The sequence below is a fragment of the Eschscholzia californica genome, unplaced genomic scaffold (genome assembly GCF_041429995.1).
Source record: "Eschscholzia californica isolate CP2 unplaced genomic scaffold, dmEscCali1.0.p SCAF_6, whole genome shotgun sequence".
NCBI lineage: Eukaryota > Viridiplantae > Streptophyta > Magnoliopsida > Ranunculales > Papaveraceae > Eschscholzia > Eschscholzia californica.
The window spans coordinates 26703849-26719844 of record NW_028238483.1 but is presented as its reverse complement, the minus strand read 5'-3'; the positions used below and the strand labels follow the sequence as shown (position 1 = coordinate 26719844).

Genomic DNA, 15996 nt, shown 5'->3' with positions numbered 1-15996 from the left:
CAAAAATTTGCTTGTTATGTGTGAATTCGGTTAATTGTATGAATTCTTTAAATGTTAGCCTTAATCTTCAAATTAAAGATTTGGATAATATTAATTAAATGTGTATTAATTATCGTAAATCTCTATTATACAAAAAAAAAGTTTCATATTCTTGTAACTCTCCGAAATTGATGAAAATTAAATCTCTATTTTAAAAAAACGGTTTCATGTTCTTTTGGTTGTAAAACTGATAATAAAGTGGAGTTGTTACAAATGGTAAGATTTGAAGTTGAGATGGTGGCCGGCCAAGCTTGGCCGGCACTCCTCCTTCTCCTTCCTCTCTTTTTCTCTCTCTCAAGCTCCTCTTAACTCTCTAAACCCTTGAACTTCCAAACTTGAAACCCTAACTTTCTCTCTCTTCCTCTTGGTTGTTGAATGATGAATGATGAAGAAGATGAATAGTGATGACCCCCCTCTTTTTGACTCAAACCCTAGGTCAAGACTTGACTTTGACTCAAACTTGAGTCCATAAAGAGAGGGTGCTCATATAATATTTTCATGTCATTCTTCTTTAGGTTCTTGGGCTTGGTTGTGGGCTTCTCAACTAGAAGTCCAAGGAGTGCCTTTATGGAATCCTTGTTTTAAGACCGAACCTTGACTTCTTTCTTTCACAACTTCCCCGTCGGAACTCGGAATTGACTTTCGTTTTCACCGTTGGACTCGTCTTTGACTCCTCTTCTCATTTGATTTGCTTGAAGTCTTTTTCTCTCGTTTTGGGCACATGAAATGATAGTGATAATTCGCTCCCTTTATTCCGAATTGAGTTTTTTATTACAAATATGGTACCTAAACAAGAAAAACACATAAAATATTACAAATAACACTCGAAAAGAACTAATTAGTCTATGTTAGGCTCCTTAAATGTGACATTTTCGTGACACATCAGATGGTCACCATTAGTTCCAGGAACCGTGCTAGCACAAACAAGGATATTGATGAAATCACAACTAAAGGAGAGGAAATTAAGGTTGAGCTTGTTGCCCTTGTGATTTTTTTGTACAGAAGATGTGATCCAATTTAAAATGGATGACAATATAGAGATACACCATACATCTTCACGACTTATCAATTGACTGCTTGAATTGTTTCGCTATATAGCTTAAATTGTAAGGTAATTTAGTATTTATCCCCTCAACTTGTGCATTTGTTTTAATAAAATATGTTTTATCTTTTTAACTTATTTAGGAAACTATTTTTCAAATGAAAACTCGTTGATTCTTATACACAGTTTTTATTTGAAACTCAACTTTTTTTTGTAGTACGTGGGCTTATTTGTATCTTCCAGTTTATCAATATATATATATTTCATGTCACTTTTTTTTTCGATGAGATATATTTCATGTCACTTGCATAACAGATTATAATTCTTTTTCTCAATAATAGGTGATCTAAAAGGGTGCTTTCATATCAGTCCGACCAGAGGTGTAAATAGTAGTCGGTGTAAATGGCCTTCAAGCGGATACTTTTTAGGGTTAGATATTTCTGGTGTAGAAGATGTCTCATGTGTGTGGGACGAGTTTTATCTTTAGTTACATTACTTTTGATGGGGAAAAACAGATTAAGGTGTATATGTCTTGGGCATGTGGATCTCATCATGTGGTCACGATTCTTTCGTCTATATGCCTGGGTGATATAATCAATACAAGTTGTTATTCAAGATTAATAAAAACTTACGCGATTCTTCTTTAATGCATGGTCTTTGTTTTCTTAAGACGTACAATTGGTTTCTTAGCAATTAACATTGCTTGATCTACAAACAAAAAATTTAGTATGAGATTTTGGCATCATTTGCTCATGTGTCTTTTGAGTAGTTTTGCTCCTCTGTTTGATCGTATATAGATAGTTTTCCTCTAGAAATTTTTTGATAATTTTGTGGTTACTCATGAGAAAATTCTACAAATTTTTTCTTATTGTAGACTGAAAATAGGTTGAATTCACGAAAAAGCTCTTTTCAGTCATAATGCATTCTTGATTTTTATCTTATTTATTTGTCTATTATTCCTCCTTATTTTGCAAATGTCAAAGCTTTTTATCACGCTTTTTATCACAACATATTAAGTGGGTGTTACGTGAATATGTTTTTATTGATTTCATATTCGAAGAAGTGACAAGATACGTGCCATATAAGACTGATTCGAGACCCCATAGAGTCTAATCCTCTTTATGGGGTACTCGTGTAGAGTTTATTCTTGCTAGAATGCTAAATGTGTTGAGCACGTGGGAACACTTTTCACTTATACAAATATTTTTGTCACGAATCTCTTATTGAGAAAAGAAATTCATCTCGACTAACATTGTAACGGATGTCGATACATAACTTACGAAATGAGTCAACTTATCTTCTAAGTATTGTCTCGTGGTTTGCTTTCACTCTCTTTTTTATTCAATCCTTTTCAGAAAAGTAATGGACTTTAACATTTTCTTACAAATGAAAAGTCATTTCTTTTCGTTCTCTAAGGCATGGATATTGACGTAGATGACTAAGTTACTTAGAAATAGTTTCTTTGTAAAGTGGCTTTATGATAACTCGGTTAAATTGGGAAAATGATTCAATATGTGTGTAATCCACTCTTCTTTATACTTCTACAACATCTCCAAATTGGGGCTTTTATACATCCTTGAAATGGTTTCAAATTTAAGTGCTCAAACACGCACATTGTATGCGTCAAATTGCTCGTGCCCCATGGGCACGGATTATATCTAGTATATTATATTATCTATATAATAAAACAGGTGGATGGGTGCTGACTGGGACAAATCCTGGATAAATCCAGCCGTCCAATCCACATCAGCATTCTTGTAGATCGTTGGATTCACTCGGGCGCTTATAGACGTATATTCGAAACAAACATATCTCCTCGGTTCCCACTCAAAATCACCGGACACATGTTTTAGGTTCCTGGTTTCCCTAAAATTTACTTCTTCTTCTTCTTCTAAACGATTGTCTTCTTCTTTCTCCCTCACTAAAATTGTTTCTCTATATCCATTTCCTCTTCAAATCCGAGCAGAAGAAACCCTCCAACGAAACTGAGTAGCTAAGGGAAAGGATTCACCTCTCATCAGAAGAAGAAATAGTGTCAGGAACTGGAAGAAAAATAAAGAGTCTTCCTTCTTCTTCGTCAATTCGTGGGAACATATCTTTCCAGTTCCCAACATCTCTAATTTCTTCAGCAATTTAGGGTTTGTCGACACAACCCTTCATCTCTCTTTTCTTCACCGATTTTTCTCTTTTCGATTTCTCTCTTTTCCATTTCTCTCTTTTCTTCACCGATTTCTCTCTTTTCGTGGAAGTCTGCTCGATGGATTGGATGCTTCATTCGATTCCAGCAAATCAAGGTATTTTCTTTCTTTTCACTTCTCACTTGATTTCTCTAGGTTTTCTTATTTTCTCCTCTTCACTTCAATATTTGGGTACTTCTTTATTGATTTTGAAATCAATATAGTTCCACAGAGTCAAAAATTAAATCCCCCAAACACCAAAATTATAATGGAATTAAGATAGAGAAAGTACAAAAGTTGAATCCACCTCCACTGTTTTCTCCGCAATTTCTGGGTATTGGAAGCCAAATTGATTTGTTCACATTTACCATTTTGGTATGTGGAGTTCAAAAATCCGTAGAATGTAAAATGTCTCTGCAAATATTAAGAATCCATATTGATTGGTTCATATTTCCCATTTTGATTAGTTGTTACATTCAGTAAAGTAACAGTTTGCATAGAGATTTTATCAAACTCTTCTCATTGGTGATGAGTCTGTACGAGTATGGAGAGATGAATATCAGTTGTTTGATTAAATGTGAAATATGCGTGAAACCAATATAGTTCAAAGAATAGGTCAGATTCGAGTAATATAGTATTTGTTGATTTTCTTATGTGCTCGCTTTCATGTTTGATGATGATTGCTATGTTCACTTTCCTTATTAATCTTCAAATTCCGTTTATGTTGTTTCAGCTTAAATTGGATGAAAATGTTTGATTGTGGAATGAATGTGAGGTATCTTGATCACTGAAGATATCTAGATTTCTCTATTTTCAAATCCGGTGGTTTGTTTAGCATCATCATTACCCATTTGTAAGCAAACTTTTAGTACCCTTATTGCTTTTAAACAAAGTTATACTATTTTATTTGTTTTGTTAGTATGAGCTCAAGCTTCAAATGAGTCTCTAATTATGTTGGAGCTCTTGACCACTTTAAAGAGGCCTGTGAGTATAATGCAAGTTGTGAACTCACACTGTTAATTATTACTTGTAAGTTTCTAGCTCTCTAAACCTAAAACTCCCAACTACTCCTATGCATTTTAGATTAAGAAGTTGAGACTTGACTGGACAGCAAGAAGAAACTCAATGAAGAACATACTTTAACTCACTTTATTCCCAGTTATATGCCACCTCTCCTGTTGAATGACACATTTAAATAAGTGAACAGAGTCGAGACTCATTTTCCCAGACAAGCTTCACATGATCTTTCACCGGTGATAACAAATAAGTGAACATTTCAACACATATAGATAAGATCCATACATCACAGTAAATCAAAAGTTTTCCCATGAAATGAAATCCACACTAAAAAACTATTTACCTCTGTTGGTAAAAAAGGTCCAGAAAAGAAACTATTGTGTACTTAAGGTATTCAGGAGGCAAAGGGTCCCCTTCGATTAGACTTTCATTTAGAAGCAGAATATTGTGGTTGCTTGATTATTTCTGTTAAAGCTTAGCACTTCAAGTTGTAATAGCATAAGAGAACACTTCAGGTTGTTATAGCATAAGACATATAATAGTTACTTCAAAATGGAATGTTTGGGACCTGTTGGAATGTTTGAACTGAAGTGCTTGATTATCTCTGTCTAAGCTTAGCACTTCAAGTTATAGCATAAGACATATAATCCTTCTTCTTCGTTATACTCCACGGATCCTACGATAAATTACACTGTTCTTTATTTTATAAATAGACAAAAATTGGAAGTAGGTTAGTTTCATAAACGTAGTGTTTTGGTGAAACTTACTTCAAAGCAAGTGTTTCATCTTAAATCCTTGGATAAATCCGGTCGGCCGTCCCACATCAGCACTCTCATCCACCGTCAAATTCAATAAAATCTATGAAGTCTGCCTCTGGGTGCCTATAGCCACGCTGTTTTCCTACTCTCTAAACGGATGTATCTTCTCACTTCATCAGACACATCTCATCTCCCTCACTGAGACGCACACTTAAATCATTTTCCTGCTTTCTAAACGTGAGAGGTTAGTATTACTTCATCTTTTGTTCTCTCAATCTCTGTTAAACTTCCTCTTCATTCTAGAAATTTATTACATCATCTTTTGTTCTCTCATATCTGTCAAACTTCATCTTTTTTGTGGAAATTTATTCAGTGGTAAGAATGATTCAATGGTTGCTTCTTTATGTTTTTAATGTTACCATATGTGTGTTTGATGAAATGTCTAATAGAAATATCTTAAATTAATATGCAACCTGAGAAGAGAAAAGTGATGGAGGGTCATAGTCAATTTCTTCAAAAAAGGAAGACGACTCAAATTGATCAAGGTATTTCTGAGGAGTAAATTTTGAATATTCTGTCTAGACTACCAGTGAAAGTTCTAATTAGATTGTTGTTGTCAAGACCAAAAAGACAAATACACATTATTCAACATATTGATCTTCTACCCATTGGAAGAAATTGGATGTGTGTTGGGGAATAAGGATCATCCTAAATCTATTCAGACACTCAAGAAAAAAAATAAAGCACTAGAGAATTAACTTACTCAAAGCTTGAGTTTTACGGCGACGGTCGGGTGTGAGGAAAGTAGTAGGAGGAACAATTTTAACAGTGAAATTCTTAGGCAATTTAACAGTTTTGTTAGAGGTTCCAGCAAGACCAACACTAACTTGAAAAGCTGAGACAGGTCCTGATGGATCTTGACCCCAAGAAGGAAAAGTAGATGAGTCTTGGACAATCGTTTCCGTGCAAGGCGGTTTTGAAGGAGAGTAATCCCTATGGACTCTAACATGGTATCATAGCTAATAGCTAGTAAGGGATGGGTTGGGACTATGCAACCTAAGCCCTATGTGAAAGGATAGTGCCAAGTGACTCCAGCCTTGGCGTTGAGAGGAGGTATTAGCATTGCCTCACACCACATGGGCATTAGTAGTTGTTAAGTAGATGAGTCTTGGCAATCATTTCACCATAAGCCCGTTTTCAAGGAGAGTTGGGCCCAATAGACTCTAACATGGCATCAGAGCTAGTATTTCAGGACGGATACTTCGCAAACTTAGCCCTGCGCGGAGGAGGATTGCCAAGTGATTCTAGCCCTTGCTTCGAGGGGTATAAGCATTATCTCACATTGCATGGCCATTAGAATTTCCAAAACTGATAAGACTTACGCAATCCTTTCCTTCCAAACCAAAATTTTAAGGAGAATTAGGCCCAAAGGATTCTAACAAGAAAAAAGGAAAACAAAAATCCAAAATGGAACTTACCAGCATACGAAATGACTGTGAGAAAGAAGTAAATTGTGATCGTAAATCTAAACTCTGCAAGTGAATGCCATTGCTGATGTACCCGACGGTTGTTATCTTCAATTAGTTGTTTAATCATGTGATTGTTACAAATACGATATGCACTTCACTTATTCGACGAAATTCCTCTGAGAATTTAGAATAAACTCATCACCAAAATTTTTCTTTCAATTTGCAGTTTACTGAAGAGGAACCAGTAAACTTGTTTTTTTTTTTCACTTGAGCTTGTTCTGCCTGTTCACTGTTTGGTTTTAAGATAATTCTTCAAAGGTCATCCAGAAGTTAATGTTGTTGAAGATGGTTTCTTTTCATGTGTTCGTATCCACATTGAATTCATATTTCATGTATATCCATTGTCTAAATTTAGAACTTCTATCACTTGTAGAAAAAGTTGAGCAAGCTTAAAAGTTTTGGCATTTTAGGATGGTGAACAAAGCTGAGCTTGGAGGTCTATTAGAAATTCTCCCCCCTGTGGAATTCTGCTGCTCGTATGGTTCGTCTCTCCTTCCTGACAACAATGACAAGGTTTCTTCCCTTCTTCTTCCATTGCTTTTCATGTTTATTACTAGTTTCTAGACTAGGGTGTTGTTTGTGTTTTTCCCACGTCTGGTGTATTTGTCTGACTCGTGATGTCTCACTCGTTTGAACAAGTAATTTGGGCTGATTTTGGGTTCACTTGAGTCAGATTATTCAGATTCAGACGAGTCAGATAACAACGAGAAAATACAAATGACAAGTAATGGATAGGCTGTTTCGATGATGTTCCATTTATCTGAAGATTTTCTTTTTTTAGAGTAGAATGATAGATTACATTATTGGAGTATCGGATCCCTTGCAATGGCATTCTGAGGTAAGTTTGAATTACGATATTTTCTTTTTCACTTGTAACAAACACCAAAGGGATGAAGTGATGAGTACTAATCATATTTTCAGAATCTGAAAATGAACAAGAATCACTATGCTTCATGGATGGTGCACCTTGGTGGGGCGAAACTGGTGCCATATTCTTCTTCACTGTCCTAAAGTTTTGGCTTTTGCATTTTTTCCATTTAAATCATAATTGGTATTTTTGTTCACTTTGTTAGATTACTCAAGTTGCTGATGAAATTGGTGTAGGAGTACACTTTAACCCATTTGTTAGTTTGAAAGACAGGGTAATGACCTTCCACGTTCATTTAGAATGTCAAGTTAAATTTTTTTATTTCATGGTGAATATTTTACTTTTTAGCATATAATGAATTTGAATGAAGTGACGAGTAGTAAGCTCGTAATCATATTTATTGCAACATGTTACAGATGGTCAAGTATGGTGTCGTTCGAATGCATGACTTGGTTCAAGATGTATTGAGTTGGGAGAGCTTTTACATTAGTGGCCGTTTGCAAAAACCAGTAAGCTTTTCTTAGGTGCTTTTGTTTCTTGTGAAGCCCTATCTAGTGATGTGTTTGTCATCTAACTTTGAGCATGTTATAGACAATAGAGATGTAACATGGATAGTTCTATTTAATATTTTCTTTTTCCATGTCGAATACTGATATTCGTAACTCACTCACTTCAATGGGTATAATGTGAAGTTATTTACAATTTTACATCTTAAATGTACTAGCTTATGAATTGTGTTAGGACCATAAAATAGCGCTCTAGGTTAGTTTCTTGTATACAGTTTAACTATAGTTGATCTAAAAGGTGTATAATTTAATTGCTATAGGTGATCTAAAAGTAAAAATAAATACAAAGATTAAGTAGATGACCTCATAGCTAACAGAAGAAAATAATATGCTTAGCCCGTTTTCTGAGATTTTCTGTGTTGTACTCTTACGCTTCGCACGGTGTATGATCCCAATGTTTGTAACGGATTTATATTCTTAAAAGTGATAAACCACATGGGGTGATGACGACCTCTAGGGGAGATTGTAATACTACATTTTAGTGACTTCTTAGACTGATATGTCTGCCAACTCTTGTCTAACTACAGAACTTCAGAATAACGCAATGAGCTGTTTTTGGCTGTGTTCTTGTTCAGCTTTTAGTCTTACGTTGAATATACACCAACTCTTGAAACAACTTGCCTAATACAGTTGCGTATTTTGTTCTCATGTCCATCACTTACACATGCATTTTACATGATTTAGTTCATAACAGAATGTCTCTTCCATAGTTGAAACTCAATAATATATGCAACTTCTTTCTTTCTTTTGCTCTTCTGCTGATTCTGATGTTGTTAGTGTTCTTTGTTTGTGATCTTCTTATCATCTATTCTGCAATGGTTTTATCCTTTTTATGTACCTCATCTTTGGTGGAATCGTAATGATATAAGTTATCCCCTACCTACAGGTTCATATACTTGCAGATAATATCGACGTAGAAAATGTAAACTCAGTTAATTTGAAGGCTGCGACTTCTGCTGCACTACTCCTTTTGCCGTCAGAGTTCAGTGAGGTTTGATTGTAATTTGTAATCAGAATTAGTAATTCGACATTACAAGAATGTGTAACAAGCAATCTTTTCCAATGCAGGAAGATCTGTATGCTAAGATCTGTAGCCTCTCTTACATGGGTGACTTGCGGATGTTGTTCGCAGAGGACAAGAACAAGGTACTCTCGAAGTATCTGACTGAACATTACTAAGAAAATTGAAAACTTTGTGCATGATTAACAGATAGGTACATGGTGTTACTACTTTTAAGATGCTTTGTCCTGCCTGAGACCTGAGTTATAGCATCTGAGTAGGCATTTTAAGTTCAAGTAAGGAGCAATTAGCTTAGAAAGACCAACTATCGAACTGTACGTAGATCACCAATTTCCTTTGATAAATGTGCAGCACTAAGATCAGTTTATATTTATCTATATTACATGGACACCTAATTACACTCAGGGGCATTTCGGTGGTTATAAAATATTAAAATGAGATTTTGTACTAACATATGATAAAATAACAGGGCTGGCCCGGGGCGTGCGTTGATCATTGTATTAATTGCACAATTATATTTTTGGTTATCTATTTGTATCATTGTGTTGTGGAAATCCTAGATTCCTATTTAAGTTATAACATATACCAATCTAATTTCTGCTTACATAATCGTCACAGGTGAAAAGAATTGTCGAGGGGCAGTTCAAGTTATTTCAGAGCACTTATAAACCATTCCTAGATGAATATGCTTCGAACGAGTTATTGAGATTCTCGTCATCTAGAGATCACCAAGTACAAATAGCCCAGGTTTGAAATATTGCCCAAGTTCTTTCTCTTACAGAGATGTTGGTCTGTCAAATATTGCGAAACTATAAATATCTAAAATTTTATTCAACTTAATGCTAGCTCAATAATAATACATATAATCCTTGAAATTTGGCTAATTAACCTTTTGGTTCACTTCCAAAGGATTGCAGTTTACCTGCAACCCGCTCCCTTGTCTCGTCTCTTCCTTCGACAGTCCGGAGCGATATGGGGATGAAGTTAGGAGAAAAACAGAAAGTTAGCGACTCTGGTATTTGGCTCTTAACTTCATTCTAGATTTAAGGGCTGAAAGTTCTATATTCAATATTTTTTGGTTTCATGAGATCAAAGAACTTTATAGTTTAAATTACAGATTGATTCTGCTCGTAAGCAAGGTAAGAAAACCCACAAACTCCTATCTGTGGTGTCTTAATCTGATTGTGGAGTTTCCTCATCCATCTTACACTTCCGTCAACAAAATCAACTATTAAAATGTAATATAGAAAATCATACGTGTCAAATTCAATTAAAATCTCCCAACTACTCTCAGGTCTAAGAAGCTACTACTCAATCCAAGAACTAGATCATTTATTTACCAAGTTTTCATTTGCAGGGCGAGTTATAAAGGAAGTTATGATCGGTTCAAGAGAAGAGACTGCAGAGTGCATGCGGAAAATAATGAGGCGTAAAGTTATGGTTTCAAGTGGTAGGCAAGCTGTTGCTGGATTATTGGCTGCTGGTGGTGTTAACGCCGCTCGATATCTCACTAGAAAAATGAGTAAGGCTTGGAATTCCTGGAAGTGATTTTTCTTGTCTCGCCTTCATCTTCGTGAAAGTTTTAACAGAGTTATTCAGGCAAAACAGCTGCTGATATTCCTAGTTTGGAACCAACATAATTCCTTCAATAATGTAGTTGGTTATTTATCGAAAAGATAGGATGTTATTTTCATAAAACTGCTTGTTACAATTTTGAGAGAGCATTTGGGTTTTCTTGAACAAATTCTTGATTTAATATCAGAATCGTTTTGTACTTTGTTGTACTGAGTAAACCTTTCTATTCCATTTAGCCTTGATGTTTATGAAGATATAACTAATAACAAAAAGACTGAACAGAATTCCATGCGAAACAAATCAATTATGGTGGTAGAGAATTTCGCATGATTCCATCGGTGTTTATACTGTCTTAGGCCACTCCTCTTGGTATAGTACTCAATATGTTTCTTTTGACTGATTATCCATTTGTTGCTCAATTAGGAAACTTCACTTTTTGTATTTTAAGGATCGACAACTCAGATGATATTTCTGTTTTGCCTCCTCTCTGACTCTGACTCTCTGAGGGGTCGGGAACTAAAGATTTAAAATCCACAAAAATCACTTTTTTTATAAAATAAAAAAAAACTCACAGTAATTAAAAAATTGAATTATGACATTTGTAATGGTGGTAATTTCAAGGACAATAAAAAAAATATTCAAACTAAATAAGCTAAATGGAGGCAATTAAATGGTTGTCGTGGTTACAACTGGCTACAAGAAGTTTGCAACTGCTCGCAGAAGAGTTGCAAAAGATAATGAATATTTAATAAAACAAATACTAATATTTACATTTTCAACAAAAAAAAATACAAATGCTAAGATTTTAACTAAAAAATCTTACTTGCTTTTTTAACTTAAAAAAGACTTAAATTTGGGCCTTCCTCTTTTTCAAAAATTCATTTTAGTGTGAAATAATACACATAGCAGATGAGCCAAGCCACTAGTTTTCTTCGAAGTATAGCTCCGCCTCTGAGTTAAGTTACTATTACTATAAATGGTACAAGTCATATTCTAAGATGTAGAAACAAAAAAAAAACTACGGCCACTGTTTTGGGGAAAGCATTAAAGTTTCCGGGGAAGACGGTGGAAAACAAAAAAAATTAAACCAAACACTCCTTTAATGTTGCCGGAAAAAGTCGCTGGCCGGATGTTGCCGGCGACTTCACTATCTTCTCTTCTCTTTCTCTCTCTTCTCCCCCTCTTCTCCCTCTCTTCTCTCTTTCTTTTATTTCTCTCTCTTTCTTCTCTCTTTCTTATCTTTCTCTCTCTTTCTTCTCTTTCTCTCCGGCGAAGGGGAGGAGCCCGTTCGCCGGAGCTCGTCTGGTTTGAACAACCAGACGAGATCTGGTTTGAAACATTTTTTTTTTTGAGAAATTCAACACAAAAAAAAAGACCTTTTGAGGTAATCCAAAACATTTTTTTTTGTTGAAACGAGGCAATCCAAAACATGAAAATTTATTTGTACTATTTACTTTATTTGGGTGTGTCTATAGGCGGCCCCTCATTATATCTTTGGGCCTTTTCCCTCATCGTGCCCCATAAGTTAGGGCAGGGTAGTCCGAGATCACTCAGACTGGGCCTAATATGTGCATAGATTATGTCAAGTTTGAGAGCCCTCGGACTACCTCAATCCGTGGGAGTCATATTGCTTAGACCGAGGTCCGCGGGGGCCGGGGAGTGCCAAGAGAGGGATAAGCTAAGAGCAAAGGGATGAGGCGCAATTAGAGGCACCAAGTTCAGCCATGAATGACTCTGGGAGTACATCGGCTACTCTTTCAAATTTGAATCAATAAAAACCTTGTGACCAGAATACCCTCCACCACTCTGATCAAAGCTTGGATAAAACTTCTGAAAAAGCTCTGGGAGGGGTTTTACTCACTTGCATAAAACTGGGTATGTCTTTGCTGCTGAATCCGAAAGTCTCTCGTCAGTCTCTTCTACAAATGGAAATGGAATTAATTCTTACTTCCACACTTGGACCAACTAAAGTAGCAATATGAACTTTAAGTTAGAAATTAGGGCTTTACAGAAGGAGAAAAGAAGAAAAAGAAGACTTGTTTTTTTTTTCAGAGAGAGAGAGAGAGAGAAATGGAGAATATGAGAAGGAGATCTTCTTCTTCATCATCAGTCAAACCACACTTCTTTAAAGTTCTCTTCAAAGATTTCGAGAACAGTCTGGTAAAACAACTTTTCCCTTTCAGTTTATTTTGTTCAAATACTGTGAGAATTTTTGCTCTTGTTTTATACCTAACATGTGAATCCACCCATTTTGATGATATGTGATAACCCATCCATGTGAAAAGTTCAATATGTTAGTTTGATTTCACTTTGCATGGAACCTTGAAACCCATCATATTTCATAAATGTGTGTATCAATTTTGCTTCCAATTAGTGAAAATAGTAGCTTTAGGGACAAACTGTCTACTTGTATGGCATATCAGATTTAAGATCTTACTCTTCGCCGAACTAGTTTTGGAAAGTGGGTTATCATCTATAATGTTGTAATGGTCTAGATTAACCTTTTTGTTTATGATTTTTTGTAGCGGATTCCCGATGGTTTTCTCAAACATTTAGCCGAAGAATCACTTGAAATTGCTACTTTAGTTGGTCCAAGTGGTAATAGTTGGTATGTCAAAGTAAACTCAACTAATGCTGGTATGTATCTAGAAGATGGTTGGGCGACCTTTTTAAATGATCACTCTTTAAAGAAAGGTGAGTTTTTGGTCTTCCGATATGATGGTAATATGAAGTTCATGGTAAATATGTATGGTACAAGTGAATGCCAGCTGGAAGAAGCATTATTCGTCAAACCTAGTCGGGTATCAAGTTTCCGTGAAGGACGAAGAGGAAGAGGCAGACCACGTAAAGTTACCATTCCAGATAGTGTTCGAACAAAACACAAGAATGTTTTGGAACGCAACAACATCTCTCAACGTTTGGAGAAGTTGGAGCTGCGGACTCCTCATTCTCGTGGCCAGCTGAAATCACCTGAAGGTAATAATAACAAGGATATTTGGTTCTACAATGTACTTACTTTTGGCATGGAAAATGTCACTCTATTAGAAGTTCATAAAAAGTAGGCAGAGAACCCTTAGCATAGAATTATAGAGTCCGACCGCTTACTTGTTTTTCTATGTAACATGGTTCTGACTCTGGTTTTTTTTAATCTGACAAGTCACGAGGTGTCCTATACAATACCTAAATCTCGAAACTAGTGGCTGTATAGGTACATGGACATAAACTACATTAACCTAGGGTGGAGTCTACTGATTGAACATAATTTTGTGAATGTACACAAAACATACAAAATCTCATATTATGGCCGTTGAAAACAGAGTGTACATGTTATGTTTTGCTCTTTGAAATGCTCGTTAAGTTTTTCTACTTACTAATTCAACCTTTAGCAAAGATGATGATGTTAACACTGTTCTTATGAGATTTCTAACCATTTTGTCTTAAAATTCCTTTCGTACGGCATCAAAGAAGATTCATTTAACTATTCTCTGTCTGGTACATGCAAAGCAGAAGGAAGAGCAGAGAAAGCAGTCAATTCTTTTACATCTAATTTTCCTTATTTCCTGTCTGTTATAAAGCCATACAACGTGCATCCACCATTTAACATGGTAAGTTTTTAAGAAGACTGTTTCGCTAAGAAAAGAATCTTAACCAAAGAGGTCACCAAGTGTTTTCATATTTCCATTATGCTTCTGTCCACTATCGTTAATCGATACTAATATTGTGTTTGCAGCTAATACCAGTAAGATTTATGCGTGAACATCTTCTAGGACCAGAAGAAACAATGATTTCTATGCAAGAAAAAGGACCAATGGTTCTGGAGTTAAGGAATGAAAGAGGAATGATATGGAAGGTGCCTGTGTATATCCGTAAGTACCAAGTCACCCTTCTTGGAGGTTGGAAATCATTTCTAGAATATAATCGTCTGAAGGTAGGAGATTACTGTGTATTTGAGCTTGTTGATCATCTTGTCATGGTAGTACACATCTTTAGATGCTAGAACTATTGCTCTATCACTCGTAGAAGTCTTATGGATTAAAACAGTTTCTTTATGTAATATTCGATCAACTTGAAGGACGAATGCTTTATGATTTCTTGTTCTAATGTTATGTATTATGACTCTCATTCTAAGGTGGTACATTTTGTCTGGAGACTTATCACATGATGCTCTAGCTCACCCGGATTGTAGGCCGCGCCCACCCAAAATGAGACACTTTTATGTCCACTCCACCAAGAGGTGGTGGACTGGACTGTTCCTTTATTCTTAATGTTCATGAAGATATAACTAACACCTAAAGGAATGAACATATTCAGAATTCCATAATTTAACCATGTTTTTAAGGTTTGCCGAAAATTGTATTCAGTAAGTTAACCCTATCTACTGTTATATGGATTAATTTCAATTCTCTATAGTCTATATAAGTTTACATTTTAGATGTTGGTGAATAAACTTAAACAGAAATCTTGGCAGTAATCTGTTGGATTATAAGAAAGAAATAATCAGATATGAACCAATTAAAACAGTGAAAATACTTCTATCATCGAAACAAACTCCCACTGAAGTTAATGTTGTGTAATGTAAGGGAGTTGATGAAGATGATGCATCAGGGACTGATGTCGAAGACAAATAGATAAGAGACCTCAGAAGAAGAAGATTGGTTATGAAAGGATGAAGATGAAATTAAGCAGTTTCTATGAGCACCCACACACATGTGGTATTCACTCGTGTGTACTCTATTAACAGAATGGGTTAGTTGTAATGGTAGTTAGTGTTAGTTAATTGATTAGTTATCCTAAAACTACTTTCTCTCTCTAGAATGATTTCTCTTCAAACTCTATATAAAGAGATCTCCTGTAACTAATTAGTATTGATTGAAGTAATAAGAATTCTAAGCTTCTCTTTCATGGTATCACGAGCCCTAAGCGATTTTTTTTCGATCATCAAGATCCGGGAAAGCGCAATTGGGACAAGTTCAACAAACAAGATAGTTTTTAATCGACAAGAGGTTTCGGCTATTCTTTGTACAATCTTCAAGCTGAATCTTCAGTTTTGAATTGGAAAAGAGTTGTTTCTTCTGTATCAAAGAATCAGGGATTCAATCTCTTACTGGAAATGGCTACAAATCAAAACCCTAATTCAGGTCAGTTTACTCATAATGCGAATATTACTAGTTTAATTTCTACTCGATTAGATGATTCAAATTTTCTGGTCTGGAAGGACCAAATTGAGAATGCCCTGATTGGAAATGATCTAATTTCCTATATTGATGGCACAATTGAAGAACTCTCCCAGCTAATTGTTCTTGAGGGAAGAGATTCTGTAAATCCAGCCTACCTTCAATGGCGGAAAAATGATAGCTTTGTCAAATCTTTTATCAAAGCTACCATTTCTCAGTCAATAGCATCA

The 15996-nt window shown here is 35.5% G+C and overlaps 2 protein-coding genes across 33 annotated transcripts; both read left to right on the top strand.

Moving 5' to 3' along the window:
* Positions 1–2916: 2916 nt before the first annotated feature.
* Positions 2917–10791, top strand: LOC147533007 (translocator assembly/maintenance protein). 30 transcript variants are annotated; one of them, XM_086648005.1, is made up of 14 exons: positions 2941–3219; positions 3331–3375; positions 3992–4033; positions 4178–5578; positions 6936–7075; positions 7344–7400; positions 7484–7546; positions 7636–7704; positions 7847–7939; positions 8883–8987; positions 9065–9142; positions 9636–9764; positions 9927–10032; positions 10375–10791. In XM_086648005.1, exons 5-14 carry the CDS (start codon positions 6974–6976, stop codon positions 10563–10565), a joined length of 993 nt encoding a protein of 330 aa, XP_086504131.1. In that variant the 5' UTR covers positions 2941–3219; positions 3331–3375; positions 3992–4033; positions 4178–5578; positions 6936–6973; the 3' UTR covers positions 10566–10791. The 30 variants fall into 30 exon arrangements, with proteins under 30 accessions (XP_086504139.1, XP_086504131.1, XP_086504160.1 ...); XM_086648004.1 differs by lacking the exon at positions 4178–5578 and having other exon boundaries at positions 3125–3219; positions 3992–4111; positions 6973–7075; XM_086648013.1 differs by lacking the exons at positions 3992–4033; positions 4178–5578 and having other exon boundaries at positions 2917–3219.
* Positions 10792–12253: 1462 nt separating this feature from the next.
* On the top strand, positions 12254–14749 carry LOC147533006 (B3 domain-containing protein Os01g0723500-like). 3 transcript variants are annotated; one of them, XM_086648894.1, is made up of 5 exons: positions 12254–12269; positions 12409–12752; positions 13118–13568; positions 14100–14197; positions 14323–14749. In XM_086648894.1, exons 2-5 carry the CDS (start codon positions 12663–12665, stop codon positions 14587–14589), a joined length of 906 nt encoding a protein of 301 aa, XP_086505020.1. In that variant the 5' UTR covers positions 12254–12269; positions 12409–12662; the 3' UTR covers positions 14590–14749. The 3 variants fall into 3 exon arrangements, with proteins under 3 accessions (XP_086505020.1, XP_086505019.1, XP_086505018.1); XM_086648893.1 differs by lacking the exon at positions 12254–12269 and having other exon boundaries at positions 12305–12752; positions 14061–14197; XM_086648892.1 differs by lacking the exon at positions 12254–12269 and having other exon boundaries at positions 12305–12752; positions 14058–14197.
* The last annotated feature ends 1247 nt before the right edge of the window (positions 14750–15996 follow it).

Bases quoted from the DNA above. Each gene is read 5' to 3' on its own strand.
- LOC147533007 (XM_086648013.1), top strand. From the start codon at position 6,974: ATGGTGAACAAAGCTGAGCTTGGAGGTCTATTAGAAATTCTCCCCCCT. The intron at 7,076-7,343 runs GTTTCTTCCCTT...TTCTTTTTTTAG, and splicing joins TTCCTGACAACAATGACAAG to AGTAGAATGATAGATTACAT. The intron at 7,705-7,846 runs GTAATGACCTTC...AACATGTTACAG, and splicing joins TTGTTAGTTTGAAAGACAGG to ATGGTCAAGTATGGTGTCGT.
- LOC147533006 (XM_086648892.1), top strand. From the start codon at position 12,663: ATGGAGAATATGAGAAGGAGATCTTCTTCTTCATCATCAGTCAAACCA. The intron at 12,753-13,117 runs GTAAAACAACTT...GATTTTTTGTAG, and splicing joins AAGATTTCGAGAACAGTCTG to CGGATTCCCGATGGTTTTCT. The intron at 14,198-14,322 runs GTAAGTTTTTAA...TTGTGTTTGCAG, and splicing joins TGCATCCACCATTTAACATG to CTAATACCAGTAAGATTTAT.